Source organism: Molothrus ater, chromosome 20, assembly GCF_012460135.2.
Source record: "Molothrus ater isolate BHLD 08-10-18 breed brown headed cowbird chromosome 20, BPBGC_Mater_1.1, whole genome shotgun sequence".
Classification (NCBI taxonomy): domain Eukaryota; kingdom Metazoa; phylum Chordata; class Aves; order Passeriformes; family Icteridae; genus Molothrus; species Molothrus ater.
The window spans coordinates 9,127,854-9,144,535 of record NC_050497.2 but is presented as its reverse complement, the minus strand read 5'-3'; the positions used below and the strand labels follow the sequence as shown (position 1 = coordinate 9,144,535).

Genomic DNA, 16,682 nt, shown 5'->3' with positions numbered 1-16,682 from the left:
GCTCTTGGGAAAGAGGCTTTTGTGGTTTGCTAGTGGGGTGTTATTGATGATGTTCTTTCCTGAGCAGGATCTGGGTTTACTCCTGAGAGGGGTTTTGAGCAGGTCCCCAGGGTGAAAGAGGCAGTAAACATGCATGGCTCTGGATTCCCACCACAGAGGGTTCTGTGTGTGCAGAGCAAGCTGCTGGAACCCAGGGAAAGTCACAGTTTATAGCTGTCTTTATTTAGGGGTGGGTCTGTGCTGATAATGATGTTTAATTTGCTGTTGCTGGGTAAGTGGCCCTAACTTTCAGCCAGGTTTCTGCTGAGTGACCAACTCCCTAATTTTTCCAGGAGCATCTCAAGCCTTGAAGAACACAATGAGCTGGATGCAGTGTTTGAAGATGACCTACATCCATCTCCAGGTGTCTGGGTGGAAAGAAATACTTAAGGCCTCAAGTTCCAACAGGACATAGTTAACTGAAAGAAACTGCTGTGGGCTGGAGGGAAAATCCCTTTTCCTGGGGGATTCCTCGCTGCCAAAGAGAGCAGCCAGACTTTGCTCTGTGGCTGTGGCACAGCCCTGCCAGGTCCTGCCTGGTCCCAGCTGCTCATCCTGCCTGCCTCCAGGTGCAGACACTTTCGAAGACAAAAGGGCTGTGGCCAGGCCAAACCCGAGACTCATTACGGCTTTGCAGAGCTCCAGCTGGGCAGGAATCAGCGATGTTGCTCCGCCGTGATAACGCGCAGGTGAGGTGCCCGCTCCCAGGTGAGCGCTGAGGCACTGCCGGGGATGTCCCCATGGGATGTCCCGGGGGCACAGGGGGGCTCTGCCAGCCCGGGGGATGCCGTGCCCGGGGCTGCGCTCCCCGTCCCGCGGCGGGACCCGGCGTGCCGGGCGGGCGGCCGGGAGGGAGGGAGGCAGGCCGGGTGACATCAGCCGGAGGAGGGGCCTGCCCGCGAGTTTCTTTGCTCGGTGCATCACTTCCCGGCGCTGCCATACTCCGCTGCCCGCTCCCCGCCGCGGGGCCGGCGCCCATGGCGAGCCCGCCCGGCGGGGACAGCCCCGGCTCCGCCGCACGGCGCTTCCACTGCAGGTGAGCGGGGCCGGGACAGCCCGGAGCGGGGACAGCCCGGCCCCGAGCTGCGAGCCCGCCCAGCCCCGGGGACAGCCCAGCCCCGCAGCCGTGCCCAGCCTGAGCCCCGGGGACAGCCCGGTCCCCTTGGGGACAGCCCGGCCCCCTTGGGGACAGCCGGCCCCGCAGCCGTGCCCAGCCCGAGCCCCGGGGACAGCCCGGTCCCCTTGGGGACAGCCCGGCCCCCTTGGGGACAGCCGGCCCCGCAGCCGTGCCCAGCCCCGAGCCCCGGAGCGCGGCGGAGGGACGGGAGGAGGAGGAGGAGGAGGGAGCGCTCCTGCAGCGGGAGCCCGGAGCTGTTGCACGGGTGGGGATGCGGCCGGAGCGGAGCCGGGAAGGACGCGGCGCTCCCTCCGTGGGGCAGCCCCGGCCGGATCCGTGGCACCGGCCTGCCAAGGAGGAGAGCGGCTCCTCGGCTGGGCAGGGTGATGCTCGAAGCTCCTCGGTGCTGGGCATTGGCATGGGAGGCTCCTGATCGCACTGCAGAGACTTCGAGTCTCAGCTTTAGAACTGAACTGGTCGCTACAGAAATTTACACAGGGCTGGGGGGAAGAAAAACAGCTCCAGGCTGTTTGGCGTTCGTGGCAAGGCTCATTCTCTTCATTTAGATCAAAAGTGGAAAACGTTAACCCCAAAGAAGACTAAATGAGTGACTTTGAGGCCTTACAGCATTGTTCATGCTGTTCACCATGGTGTTTTATTTCTCCTCTAGCTGCCTGAAGTGGAGGTGATGCAGTGGCTGGACTAGAGGGCTAAAAAAGCCCAAGAATGCTTCAAGTGTATGGGATACAGTAGCTTCTCACCAATTCTCTTTGCAGGCTCTGCGGTAATTAGCACAGCAGCTAGTGGGTTGTCTGCTTTAATGAGTGTTGGTTCATTAGGGTGGGCAGCAGGTGTTTCTTGGTTATGTTCTGTTGTAGAGCAACTCCAGGGAAAAGGAGGCAGCAGAGTTAATATCATTGCTCTGCTTACTCTGGGCAAGCTAGAGCTGGGGAGAAACCTGCTGGATTTTAACCAGACTTGGCCTTCGTCTTTCTTTCTCTTTGTTTTTCATGGAAACTTCTTGGGGAGTGGATTTCGGTCACTTTTGCAAAGGAAATTTTAGTGGGAGACTGCTTATCACAAATGTTTGCCTGCACACCAGCTCTGCTCCCAGCTGCTGGGGAAGAGAAATGGGAAGCATTTTCCTGTGGCTTATCTGGGTGGCTCTGGCAGGGCATGTGGTTTTACAAGTCTCTGCTGTGCCTTTTAGGCCTTGAAAGCAAGTGCTGGTGGAGCCTCTGTTCCTACTGCTCTGCAAAATAAGTGGTAACTTAGTTTCTTCCTTAATTTCACTTCTATTGCAGTGCGGAAACTTGAGGGTGGGTTCAGTGGCTCAGTCTGGTGTGATGGGTGGAACCTCAGGTGACTGGGACTAAAAATCCAGTAACTGCTACTAAAATCTTAATATGTGGGGTTTTCTTTTTTGTGGGAGCATTGAGGTGCAAGAACTGCAGAAGGTACCTGTGCAGGCAGGAGAGCTGGGGAAGGATTTTCCTTCTAGGAAAAAGGGTGAGGTGGGGTAAAACATGCCAAAAATGAAAGTGTTTATTCATTTTATGACATCCTTTAGTGGTTCCCTAAATTCAACCCCTCCTAAACAAAGGCACATGCTCTGTTGTGCTGACAGCAAATAATCCAAGCGCTGACTGGGCCAAATATCTCTATTTACAAAGACTGCAGTCAAAACTTTTGCTACAGCAGTCCTACACCACAACCCAGAGTGTTTCTGCCCCTGTGCAGCTCTGTGTCTGCATTTGCTCACCTTTCTGATGCCATTTGTTACACAGAACTGTGGAGTTTCAGGCAGGACTTGCTGGAAGTCCAGGGCTGTGGAAGTTGTGGCTCTGTGGGGGTCACTGCTGGGGCTTGTTGGAATTGTCCAGTTCTGTGATTGTGCTCCTCAGATTTGAGCTGGCCAAGTTCTGTGTGAGCCTGAGTTAGTGCTTTACCTTCCATGGGCTGGTATAAATTCAAGTGCCTTAATTCAGCTGTGTGTAACCTCTGAGGACTTTGTTGGGCACAACAGGGCTTGTAGGAGCTGTGAAATACCTGCTGGCAGCAGGTGTCCTGCTCTCCTCCACTGCTGCAGGTGCTCTAACCTGCCCTTCTGTGCTGGCTGGCTGATTTTGAAGGTGTAGGAAGCACCAAATCCATCCAATGGCTCCCCTGGACTGTGGACAGTGACAAGCTCATGCTGGGGACACGTCCACCATTGCCCAGAGAGCTCCCCTGGATTTGGGCCCTTGTTTTAAAAGGCCACTCTGGAGATTTCTGGGTGTGGGAGGGAGTCATGGACATGTCCTGGGGAAACCCTCCCTGTCCTGCACTGACATCATGGAGATGTTATTGATCCCACACAGCAAGAACATTGATAGTGCTGTAATCAGTCCAGAAATGCATTAATCTGCCCTGAGAACTCAGAGAAAAGCACACCTTTCCCTTCCCTTGCTCTCTGCTCTCCTGCCAGCCTCTGTTTTCCAAAGCACTCCTGGCTTTTGTGATGTTTACAAACTTTCCTTGATTGTGTCACAAACAGTCCCCATCTCACTCATTAGTGTCACCAGGGTGAGGACCTGACCTGAATGTGCATCGGGCAATTAGAGAGTGCTCTGAGCACCACAGAGCTCGGGGAGAGGAGGCTCCTTCCTCCTCTTCTGATGGGAAAACTGGGGTGCAGAAATTGCTGGCCTTCTGACATGGGAGGCAGTGAGAGAGGGCACAACTCAGCCTGGTGGTTGAGGCAGAGTAAACTGGGGTTTGCAAAGCAAACTGGGGAGAAAATCCACTTTTGGGGTGGATTTGTTCTTTGTTTTGTGTGTAAGGGAGAACAATACCATGAAATACTTGGTATTTTCCCCAGTTCTTGTAAACTCACACAGCTTTTGAATCTGGACTTTATACAAGGCTAACAGCTATTTTCTTTCCAAGAGATGGTATTTAATTGTATCTGCCTGAGGTGAGAATTAGCACCAGCAGCAGTGCTGGCTTTGGCAATCAGCTTCCTCTGTGGGATTGGGGAAGGACTCAGGTGCACTACCAGAAGACTGGGAATGGCCATTTGGTATCTGTTTACTCTGTCGATTAAACTTGAAATTGCTTATTACATTTCTGAATGCTGGTTCGGAGGGTTTCTGAAAGATTCTGATTTTTCTTCTGTTTTGTCCCCAAATCCTGTGCCCTGTATGGGATGTTTGTGCCAGGCAGACCAGAAAGAGAATGTTGTGCCTTGGCCACGTGTTTGTGGTTATTCCAAGTTTGCCTCTGAGTCAGCTGAAGTCAAATCAGTTTGTGACTCGGCTGTGGCCTGAGGACACCCCTCACAGCAGTTTTCTGTGAGACAAATGTTAATAATCACACCAGAGCTGGGTCTGAAGCAGCTGTGCCCCTTCCCACCTGGAATGTTGGCTGTGGGGCAGGAGGGAGCTGTGCTGCCCAGAGCTCCATGCCTTTTGCTGCCTGTTGCATTGGTCACTGGCTGCTTCTCTCCTGGGAAGGTGTCTGCAGGGGCTCGTGGCCAGCAGGACAGGAGGGACATTGCAAAGGGTTCCCGTAAGCAGGAGGTTGGTGTTGGATTGTGGGGACTGGTGCAGCAGTTTTGGTCACTCCACGACTGGTGGGTCCTGTTCTGGCTCCAGGTCCTGTCAGAGCTCTGGCTGATTCCACAGCATGAGCTGCTCATGCCACAGGAAAATCCTGTGTGTGATTAATTCCCGTTTTCCTGGAGGATGTGGCCAATTAGAGATCTGCTGCCCCTTATTTTCAAAGTTAGGGGAAGCAGTGCCTGTTACACCAAAGGATGAAAACGTGTTATGAAAGCTGAGAAATTGATTTGTTATAGAAGAGTGATTTTTAAAATCCTTTTTGGCTCTTCCTCTCTTGAGCCAAATGCAGCTGGACCATGGTGATTGGGGACAGGAACAGGCTGCACAGCTCCCTTGGCATTCCCCTCCTCCAGCTCAGGGATGAGTGTCCCAGACACTGAGTTTTTTCCTGATATATTACATAAACCACAGGGGAAAGCCTTGCCTTCGTGGTGCCTTGAGGATGAGCAAAGTCATAGCCAGAAGCAGAAAGGCTTAAAATTGGAAATGCTGGTAAAAGTCTGGGTATCAACTTCTCACTGATGCAGGCCTCAGGCTTGGAGGGAGCATCCGTGGGAGGCAGATAGGAGAGGATGTTTTTAGGGACTGACAGTGACAGAATGGCTTTGTTTGTTTAAGGAAGTTCATCAGGATGGAAGATCTTGCCTGGGTTCAGCCCTGTGGAGTGTCTGTGTGTTCCTGTTAAAGCAGGAGGGCTCAGTGTGCCCTGGGGGGTGACATTCCCACCTCTGCTTCTCTGTGCTTGGAACTAGGGTGAGGCAGGGGGGTCCCTGCAGGACCACCCTGCTGCCACCTGCCCTGAGCCTGCCCTGTGTCCTGATGCAGGCCCCTCAAATGTGGCTCCCTTCATCTGTGCTGCTTTAGCACATCCCCAGGACACAACTTTGTCACTGCTCTCTTTGCTTTGAGCTCCCCACAGAGCCGATGCTGCTGTCTCAAGCCCCATCTCCCCATCTCTCAGGCTCCTGTGTTCCCCTCTTGCCTCCTCTCCAGCAGATCAGACTTTGGTGCTGGAGAACACAAACTGTATTTCTGTTGTGCTGTGTGGATTTCTTGCTGTCTCATGATTTTGCACTTGAGGTGGTGCCCAGACTTGCCTGAAGAACAGGTTTGAACTCTGTCAGGTCTTACTCTGCAAGAAGCCACAAGTAGCAAGTTTCTGAAAGTAGAGAGAGGGATTTTACTTAACTCTTGATGCTCTTCTGCTTGAAGAGCAATTTTATCTCCAAATTGCTCTCAGGCGTGTCTGGTGCTGTGTCCCATCCCTCCCATCCCAGTCCTGCTCTCTGTGCCCCTTTGATCAGCCAGCCCAGCTTCCAGAATTCCACTTCCCTCTTATAAAATCCTTTGCCAACCAAAGCCATGAAACCCAAATTCCTGCTGGTCTGGGCACACAGGCTGAGTATCCCAACCACAAAGTGAATTCTGGGCCTGGGCTATTTATATTGTCAGTGGGAAAGCTTTTCATTGACTGGGCTGCTCCCTCCCTAAAGATACTTTTAATTAAATGTTATTTGACGGATCTGACTTTCTAATTGGCTTAGATTTAACTGGTATAAATGGGATTTTTTTCCCACTGAAAGCTGAAGAAAGTAGGAATCGTTTTTTTGGAAGGCTCTTTGCATTCAGAGTCACATCCATCTGTTGTTTAATGTAATAAGCTAATAGAATGAAAAAAAAAAAAAAAGTATAAAACCCACCCCACAACCAGAAAGTCAACATCCCTGCCAGTGCCTGGTGAGGAGAGGGTGAAAGGGACACGGCTGCCTCAGCTTTGGAGCTCTCTAAACAATGCCCAGCAATGTTATGCAACTGCCTAGGGAAGGAAGTGAAAAATTATCATTACAGTGCAGTTTCAAGGGCAATATTAAATGAGCAATTTGCAGCGCAGCTCTGTACTTAAGTCACTTAACTCACTTCTCCTGAGATAAAATTAACAGGGCTGGTTGAGGACAATGGCCATGACCTCTGTTCTCTTAGGAGAGGGGTAGGGACAGGCTCTGTTTAGAACTGAATCTGAGGCATGGGACTGAGAGCCTTCCAAGTGGGCAGCCAAGCCCAAACCAATGTCATGGCCTGACCCTGGAAGTGCCTGAGGGATCCCTGTCCCACTGGAGCCTGGCAAAGGGGGGACAAGCATCTGCTGAAGCACCTCATTGATATCTGCTCTTCCCTATTTCAGTAGAAGGGATAAGGAGACCTGCAAGGCCCTGGACACTGGAGCAGCAACAAACCCCTGAATTGATGATTTGGCAAGCAGTGCTGCTGTCTGTTCAGTACCTTCAGGGTAGGAGTAAATAGCTTAAAAATCTATTCCCAGTTTGCTTTCAGTGAGAGGATTTTGCCCGAGGATGGCAGGCGCTGGAACCACAGGTGTTTCCTTTCTGACTCTGAGATTAAACAGGATCCATCCAAAGAAGCTTCACCTTCTGCTCTGAGCCATAGCTCTGTGCAGCTGCTACCCCTGGAGGGATTTTTGGAAGAGGAATATTGGATTGTCTTGGCTCCCCTCAAGCTTTTCTGTTACCCTTTGCTCTTCCACCCTCTGGAGCAGCCAGAGGGGCTCCTCACTGGGAGTTGGGGGCTAATGCAAGAGAAAGGCCAAGAAAAAGGACTTAAATGGGGAAGGAGCTAATAACACAGCTCAGTGTAAGAGCTGTTTCATGCTCCACCTGGGAGCAGATGTTTTGTCTTGGAAGCTGCTTTTAAAAATGCATGGGCAGGGCTGGGAGCTGTCAGTTCTGTCTGCAGCTGGCTCTGAGCTGCACAGGGTGACTGCTGGAGGCTGCTCTGAGCACCCAGGGGCTCACAGGGCTCCCTTCCTGCCCTGGGCACCCTGCTCTGCTCCCCTCACACTTTCTGGGAGCCCTTTCCTGGGTGCTGTGGCTGCAGGTCCAGCTGCTGATCTGTGATGGGATTTGGGACAGATTTCCTGATCTGCAGCCTCTCCCTGGGAGGATTGGCTTCTCTTATAGGATTGCAGCAGAGGAGATCAGCTTTGCCATAGGGCAGCACAAATAATTAAAGGTTGTGCTGAGTTCCTCAGGGGAAGCCCTACCCCACTGCTGGGACAGGGGTCCCTGTGTGTGGGGGAGTTTCTGCCCGCCTTGATGAGCAGAGCTGCACCAATGTGCATTTCCAGGTAGAACAGAGGGGTTTGCTGCACCAAGTGCCCTCCCAGTTCCGTTTCCAGGACTTTCCTGACACTCCTGTGGTTTTGCAGAGCACTGGGCTGTGTTTGCTCTGGGGGGTGTCACAGCAGGTGCCATCTGAGTGTTCACCTGTACCTGGTGCTGCTTCCTTGGGCACTTTGGTGTGAATTGCTGCTTTTTCCAGTGCTCTGGAGCAGCTTCAGCCCAAATTAGTTCCTTGTGGGAGAAGTTTCTTGTGTGATGCACGCTGCAGAGTTGAGGTGGCTCTTTGTGCACTCCATCTGTGGAATATCCATTCATGCCTGAGGAGAGCTGGGAAGTGCTGATGAATACTCATCTCTCTGGGGCTATTTGTTAATTACTGTTATTCATGGGTTGTGTGATGGTGCTGAGTGGATCCTGGTAGGGTTGCATCCGTTCCAGGGCTCCAGAGTGCATGGTAAACACCAGTGTTTTATTGCAGCTTTTCTGGGAAATACTGTTCCTGTTTTCAAGGGTGGGAGATTGTATAGCCATCGGGGTGAAAGAGAACAGAGGTGGTAAAACTGGGAGCTGAATGTCCTGACTCCCACTCCTTTCCTTCAGCACTTCCTTGCCCACGTCAGAGTGAGGGTAATTGTGCTAATTGTGAATTGGAGACCTTGGCTTTGTCCTTCACTGAGCCCTGCTGGGCACTGCAGCACTGGTGTCACACAAAATTACAGTGGCTCTGCTGTTCTAACAGGGAGCAGAAAGTTTAGGAGGAAGTTAGCAGCTGGTGAAGTAAATGCCAGCCTCTGCCTGTTTGCAAGGTGTCCCTAGCAAAGGGAGCACTGCAGACCACAGGAGAAGGAGCAGCCTGGGTGGCCCTGGGCTCTCTGGTCACTGAGAAGAGCCCAGAGCCAGGGCTTGAAGGAAGCAGAGCAGCCCTGAGTGCTCAGGCACCTGTCCCTCCACAAGTTCCCTGTCTCAGGCTTTGAGAAGAGAGCAGTTAATTGAAAAAGGACAGAGGGACACAGAGCAATGTTCCCTGTCAGAAAATCCTGCAAGTCCAATTATGGGAGAGACTGGAGCTGCCCTGCCTTGGGGGTGGTTGTCTTTTGGGGTATGGTGAAAGATGGAGGGAGAAAAGCACACATCTGCAGTTCCAGTTGGGCAGGAGGGATTTGGGGTGGGCAGGAGCTGCCAGGGCTTTGAGGAGGGTCCTGTCCTTACTGTCCTTGTGCACTCACCATATCCCAGCTGGTGCTGCAGCAGCAACAGCCCCTTTTTTTAGCAGCTGTCTGCAGAGATTTGTATGGAGGAAATGCTCTGGGGATTGGATTTTGCTGCAAAACACAGAGGCCATCAGATTGAGCTTGTTTATCAGCCAAGCCTGCTGCAGCATGAAGGCAGGAATACAAACCACCAGCAACCAGCACATGGAAATACCGAGCTTCCTAAGCCACTGGTGCCTCTCTTCTTCCCCTGACAAACAAGCCCTTGTGATTTCCAGCTTGGGAAGCCCGTGGGCCAACACCTCATGGTGCTTGAATGGAGACTTACACCCATAAAAGCAGCTGAATGTCCTGGAATTGTGATCCTCCACGTGCACCTCCAGGCATTTCCTGGCCTCCGAGTTCAGCTGAGTCTCTGAGCTCCTGCACAGGTCTAAATAATAAAACATATGAGTTCACTGCCATGTGCCCAGAATTTTAAGGCTCTGCAGCCCTTGGCCAGCTCTGGTATGAATTGCTTCCATCAGGGCAGTAATCCAGGAAACCCCGAGCATGAATTCTTGGCTGATGGAAGTCTGTGGTTTGGTGCCTTCCTGGGTAAAGCCAGGGGAGAAGGGAAAGCTGCTGTTTGCTGTCTGTACATCCCTCTGGTGTGTGTGCCCTGCTGGGAGGGCAGGCAGGGGCAGTTCCAGCAGGTACCACAGGCTCTGAGGAGATACTGGTCCACAGGGAGCTTCTGCAGTGTGCTCAGGTGTCTGGGGAGTTAATAATGAAATGACTGAAAATACCCACATCTTCCTCTGCTGTTCTGAAGAAAAGAAAAACTCACTCTGCTAGATGTTCTCTTCAATAGAACCATCCTTTGGCAGCAGTGGTTTTGGCAGAAGGTTGTCACCAGCTGTGCCAGTGACTGACCACTCTGCAGAGGGGACCAGCAGCACATCTGTCATGTAAGGATGAGGAGTGAGCAGAGAAAAATGTTGTGTTGTGTTCCCTGCCCTGAGCAAAGTGATTCTCCTGTGGTGGTGGAAATCCCTTCCTGAATGGCCCTGGGTGACTCAGGAATTCCCCTCAGGTTTTCTGGGGGCTCCAGCTCTGCTCTGTGGAGCTCCAAACCCAGAGGGCAGAGCTGAGCTGCCCAGGGCAGCTGTGTGAGCAGCAGCTCAGGAGGGAAGGGAAGGCAAGGCAGGAGATGCTTTGCAGCCCTGGCTGCAGACAGAACTGAGTCATTTGTCGAGGCTGACACTCTCAGAGCTGCTTGCCTGAGGCTGGCATGGCTCAGGCAGGGGAGTGAGGATGCAGCCATCCAGATACACACAGAGGAGAGAAAAGTAACAGCTCCCAAAATGTGACTGCAATGGAAGTGAAAAAAAACCCATCCCCAATTAAAGCCATGTGTGTTGGTGGATGGAACTGCTCCTGGAAGCTTCGTGGAGGCTGCTTGTGCAGCACAAATGCAGCAGCTCTGGAATGCCCTGGATCAGAACAGGCAGGCTCCTCCAGCACGTGAAATCCCTGTGGAAACAGAGCAGCTCCCCCAGCCCACCACCCTCAGGGGTTAAGGTAAGAGCTGCCTTGTCAGCTGTCTCCTCCTCCCCGTCCCTGCTCCTGGAGCACATTTTCCATGCAGCCTGGTGCTGTGCCATGTGTTTTTTTCACTGCTGGATGATGATGATGTCTCTGTGCTGGAGCAGAGATTTTCTTTTTCTGCAGACATGCATAATTCAGTTGTCAGGATAAATGGGCTCCCTGGATTTGGGCATGTGTGTGAGCCTGATGCTGGATCCTCCCTTCTCTCACCAGTGTGAGGCAGGAGGGGAGCAGGGAATTCTCCCAGAGCTCCAGCCTGTGGTCTGTAAACTCATTGCAGTACCTGTGGGATTGCAAGAAGGATCTAAATTAAACCCAAAATAGGCCTGTGGAGAGGAGCATTCTGGCTGGATTTGGGAAGGCTTTTCAAGAAACATGATGTTGGTACAAACTCCTCCTGTGAAAGAGCAGGACCAGAGCCCACTTCACACGTAGAGGATGTGATCTACATGACAAACTCTCCTCAAAATATGTGTTTGCTGCTGTTTACACCTGTGATTGAACTGCACAAATACCACAGTGTCAGAGCCAGACTGATGTGGTGTGTGGGGAGGAGCAGGAGCTGCCTCCCTGTGCTTGATCTGCACAGAAGCATTGCCAGGGTAGATGTTTTCCATGCTGGGACACAAGTGCTGAAAATCTGGGGGGGTGTGGTGGAGAACTCAGTGCCAGGGTGCTGTGGGAGCAGCTGGGAGGGTGCTGGAGGGATCCCTGAGAGGCAGCAGACACCCAGCACAGTGCCAGACAGCGGGGCTGCTCTCTGAGGAGAGAGGCTGACTGAAATTCTCACCTTGTGTGGGACCATGTGCCTTTCTGGGACTCCTGCCATGCTTGGATTTTTGGGGGCTTCCCACCTGGTGGGATGCACAGGTTTTTCCACAGTGTGCTCTGAAGTACTTTTGGTGCTGGTCTGCTGGGTTTGGGTCTGCACTGAGGAGCTGCAGGAGCAGTTTTAGAGATGCTGGCAAGGGTTGCAGTGGACACCTGGCTGATATCTGAGCTCCTGGGGTGCCTCTTCCCTTGTTTTTCAGACAGATGTGGAATTATCTTTACAAAATCTGGAGGGATGCCCTGTGGCTGTGTAAGAGCCAGGGGGAAGGGCAGTGTCCAGTGTGAGCTCTTGTTCTCTTGGCCTTCTAAACCCATGAGTGTCTCTGGGCTGATGCCTGATTTTTGGCACCCCCGGAATTTTCAGGGAGAGCACAACAATGCTTTAAACAGCCCTCTGAGCAGGAGACAGCTGCAGAAGAACAATGTCAAATTGGTGCAATCTGCTGTGCTGCAGCTTTGCCAGCAGCAATCTGTCCTGGTGGCTGGCAGTGCTTCAGGCCTGGCAGGAGCTCTGCCCATGTGCCCTGCGTGACCTGGGGGTGCCACCTTTGTCGGTCCCTCTGCTCTGGGCACTCAGGGCTCTCATCACTGAGGGAGGGACTAGCACAGCCTCTCCCTGGCTGGGTTTCACCCTCCACACAGGCTTTACCAGATGGTCATTTGAAAAAGAAGTTGCTGCACATTTGGATTCACTGGATTTGTCTGGTTCCTGCTGTTTGCTCTTCAGAGAGCTCTGCAGGAAGAACAAGGGCCAGGTTTGTGCTGGCTCTGTCACTGAGGTCCCATCCAAGCCCCTTTCAGGTGCTGCAGAGCATCCTTAGTGTTCTCAGGTGAGCTGGGAAGGCTCAGCCCCTCCCTGGCTCCCAGGCTCAGGGTGTGAATTCTCTGCTTGATCCCAAGGGCTCCTCTCTCTCTTGGCCTGGAACCCTTGGCTTGGGGCTGGTGGAAGCAGATGAGACAGGAAGGGAGCAGAACCAGATTGGCTGTGGGCTGCTGTGGAGTCAGTGGAAAAAGCTGTGGTGTGAACTTTGCCATGGTTTCCTTTTCTGCTGCATCACAGTGACGATCCCATGGCCGTGCCCCAGCCTGGCTGTGGTTTGCAGGGGCTGTGGGGCAGGAAGGAGGCACCACGTGGGGACTGTGGGCAGCCTCCAGCTGCTGCAGGAGCTTTGGGATGAGGTGAGACCTGGGACAGGCAGAGGTGGCTCCTTTGGCTGGCTGGGCTTGGCTCTAAGGCAGTCCCTGGTGTTTCTGGGGCTTGGCAGCACCTTTTCCATACACAGTTGTTTTGCTGCTGCAGGCAGGAGCAACTGGCAGGCTGGGAGAGGAAGGAGAAGTGGGGGCTGCAGCTGGAGGGGTTTCCAGGCAGCTTGAATGGAGAATAGGCTGGGGCCTGTGAGAAAACAAGCCTTGCTTTCACTCAAGGTTGTGCAGGAGAGGAAACCTCACACAGCCTGTGCAGCTGCCCAGAACAACTGGGACCATTGTGCTGGTGGCACTGGTGGGGCTGAGCCTGACCCTGCCAGCAGCTGGGGGAGCTGGGGTGGTCTCAGTCTCTGGTGCTGAGCTGCTCCCCTGCCCTCCTCTGGGATCCATGGGGACTCACCCCTGGCTCAGGAGCCCCTTCTCCCATCCCAGGACAGCATCCAGGCTGAGCCCCCACTGGGTGTCTGGGGCAGTTTTAGAGAGGAGATGTCTGTACATCTCTCATTTATGGTTCTTCTGAATTTGGAAAGAACCCCCCAAACTTGCCCATTTTCAGTATTAAGTTTGACCTGAATGAGCTCCTCTGTACTGGTGGGTGGTAGAAGCTGAATGGCATAAATAAAATAGGTAACAAATAAATCGATTATTTTCATTGTTTGGATGTGGATAAGGCAATCACTTAATTTTTCTAATGGATCTGGTAATTGTAACATGCTGGATTCTGCAGTATGTTTGTTTAAATCACAGCATATATTTATATATTTTAGTGAGAGATGTGTTGACCCAATTGCCAAAGTAAGTTTGTCCTGAAAAGCCTCTCAGCCTGCATGTCCTCTGCTGCTCTCTGGCTTCTGGAAGTGACTGAAGGAAACAGCTCTTCACTGCTGGTGAAACCATCCCCAGAGTGCTGTTTAATGGCACTGTGATGGATTAACCTCATTAAAGGTGCTGGTGTTGTTCAGGAAAGCAAAATACTCTTGGAAAACTCAGGAAGCTCCCTTGTTTGCTGAGCTCGTTCCTCCGTGACCAAATAGAAATGTCTAAAACCCCATCCTGTTTCAGGTGCTGCTTTGCTGGTGCTCTGCAGGGCACATTTCAGGGGTCAGGAGCAGCCCAAACTGCTGGGTTTGTGTTTCTGGGGAGGAAAGAGCATCCTCAGGCATCAGCATCGTGACTCCACTTGTGTTTGGCAGGCTGGTGCTCCTGGCCTCTACATTTATTTCTGTTGTTCTCACATGGCTGCTGGTGGCTGGGTGTATGCCCTGCTGATGAGCTGTGCAAAGAAATTGTGTTCCAGGCTCATTTCATTCTCACTCTTATTGAAAGTGAGTTCTCCTGCACAGTTCTCCTTCAGAAAATTTGATCAGTTCATACATTTGGTGGATTCATAATATTTTTTTTTCCCGTTTGGGAGTCAGAACATGTTTTAATGAATTAATTTTCAAATTGATATCTCCTTAATCATCACTTCCTCAGACCCTGCAAAGTATTTGCATCTTATAATTTAAGTGCTTTGAAACTGGCTATCAAGTGAAACTGTTAACCAGGCTGAGATGAAATTCACATTTGCACCTTAATCTCGTCTGAGCATTTTCAAGTGCTGGAAGTTAATTACATCCATGGTAGTTCTTTGATACTTGACTAATTTTGGAGCACAATGACTTAAATTTCTGCTCATTGCCTGTTAGAAATTTCACTCCTCAGCTGACACAGAAAAATTTCCTTTTTGCTCTCTGTTCTTCCTGTGCGTCCAGCTGGATTTGTGGGCAGCATTTGGGTCATGGATTCAGGATAATTCTGCCAGTGTATCATTCACTGAGAGCCCAAACCTCCCAGGTGTGGGGCAGGTTTCTGCAGGTCAGGGATCTCTTCAGCTCCTGGAGTTTTGAGGGCTTTTCTTTGGTTGTTTGGTGTGTGCTGAGCTGGGAGCATCCCTGCCTGGATGGATGGGAGGTGCTGCACCTCATTCTCCTCATTCCCCTTGGGAGGGAGGGCCTGGCAGAGGCTCTGGGAGCCAGGGCTCCTTTCCCTTCCCTGCAGCTGACTCACAACAAGGCATCATTTTCCCCCAGAGCCTCAGCTGCCTTTTTGAAAAATGGGGTAATTGCTGCCCTCGCACCTCTGCAAAATATTTTGGAGTCCTTAGGTTGAAGTTTCTGCACCTACCGACTCAGAGTCATAAAAAAACCAAGCAATAACTCTGAAAACAGCAAATAACTCTGAAAACAGCAAATAACTCCCATCTGTCCCCTGCTCCCCCATCCCCACAGATCAAAGCCACAGAGGTTGTGTAAGCAGGGGAGGGCTGGATGACTTTTGCTTTCCAGCAGGCAGTGGAGAGTTTGGATTTGGATTTCTGACAATGATGCAGCTTTTTGGAGCCATTCCCCATTGAAATGGGGTCTCATTCAGCACTGCTAATGAGAGGGTAAAGGCAGCTAAATACAGCTGTCTTCCTCAGTGGCATTTGGGATTTATTAGCAAATATGCAGTGGAATTGAATCCCTTGTAAGTACTCTGCAGCTAATGGTAGATAGCAATTAGCTGAAATGACTACTGTGGAGCACCGATGCTGCATCAGTGAGGGGACAGGAAATCTGCAGCCAGCACAGACCCAGCAGCTTCCAGAGCTCCCTGGAGTTTTTCCCTCTGGATTTTCTGTTTTGTGCCTTTAGCAAAAGCCTGCAGTGAAAATCGCTGGGTCTGGGCAATCCCCGGAGCTCCAGCTTGAGCAAACACTTCCCCAGCAGCAGGGAGAGTGTGGATGTTGTTATTTTCAGCTCAGGGGTCACTGAAAGGACTCACTGCAGTGTTCCTAGCAGTGGAAGTGTGTGCAGTGGGAACCTCCTCCCCTCCAGATGTGCAGGGTCTGGCCCAGATGCTTGGAACCAGTTCAGAAGTTGGGGAGGACTGGGTGCAGCACTCCTGGTTTCATCTCTGACCTTTTCCTCTCCCAGCTCAACAGGAGGTTTTGTTTCCTTCCCCTCACTGATGGGGTGAGGGGTAGGTCAGGGTGTCCCAGGGGTTCTGCCCTTTGGCTGCAGGGGAAGCAGCTCCTGTGTGCTGTTTCCAGCTTCCAAAAGTGATTTGAACCAGGCTCATTTCCTGTAAATCTTGGTTTGTCAGGAGGGGATCAGTGCTGGGAATGTGATGTGGGTGGGAAGTGAGGGGCTGTGCTGGCCAGATCTGGATTTGGGAGAGAGATAATTGAGGATTTTCATTATTCTCCTGCCAGGTTGCTGCTGGGTGTGCTGGTGATGGAGAGGAGCAGTGTGGATAGGAGGGACTGAATGATGGATGTGCTCTGGCAAGGAGATGGTATTTGAGGGGAGGAAGATGAAATCACCTGGATTTAGGAGCAAGGAGTGGGATTTTCTTAAAGATTGGAGCTCATTGGGAGCAAATGAGAGAGAGAGAGGCAGGTGTGGATGTGCTGGACCCTGCCTGGGGCAGAGTAAACAGGGAAAACTGCCTCAAACCCTTGGGAGAGTGCCCCAGCCAGAGAAGAGCAGTGCCTGAGGCTAAATGGGTATAAATTCATGTGAATAACTCAGCCTGTGCCTCAGGAGGGTCTGGAACAGCTTTCCTCAGGTTGGGAAGCAAAGGAAAATATTCAGGCCACTCGCCATGAGTGGAGGGGACACATCCCCAAGGGTCTGAGGCCACCTGGCCCTGGTGGTTCAGAGCCATCAGCTCCCTCTCAGCTACAGGAGCCATGCAGGGCTGGCTGAGGAAATTGCTGAAGGGGAATAATTCCCAGCTTGATTGACTGGCAGCACACCCTTAGAGAAAGTCATTATTTCAGTGCATATTTAGTTTGTTAAGGCAGTGAATATGCATTTACACTGAGCACCTGGTAAATGTGATCCTTTTTTGGTTCAGAAGAAATGTTTAATTGCCAGTCAGCAGCGCTCTGGAATTAGATTTATTTTTGTACAAAACCTAATCA

General features: G+C 51.8%; 1 protein-coding gene across 2 annotated transcripts in view; it reads left to right on the top strand.

The window, feature by feature from the left end:
- The first annotated feature begins 986 nt into the window (after positions 1-986).
- GPSM1 (G protein signaling modulator 1) overlaps positions 987-16,682 on the top strand; it is a 66,922-nt gene continuing 51,226 nt past the window's right edge. For both annotated transcript variants that reach the window (XM_036393929.1, XM_036393928.1), the window contains exon 1: positions 987-1,075. In XM_036393929.1, the coding sequence (XP_036249822.1) occupies positions 1,017-1,075 (59 nt within the window). In that variant the 5' untranslated portion in view covers positions 987-1,016. The remainder of the gene's footprint in view (positions 1,076-16,682) is intronic.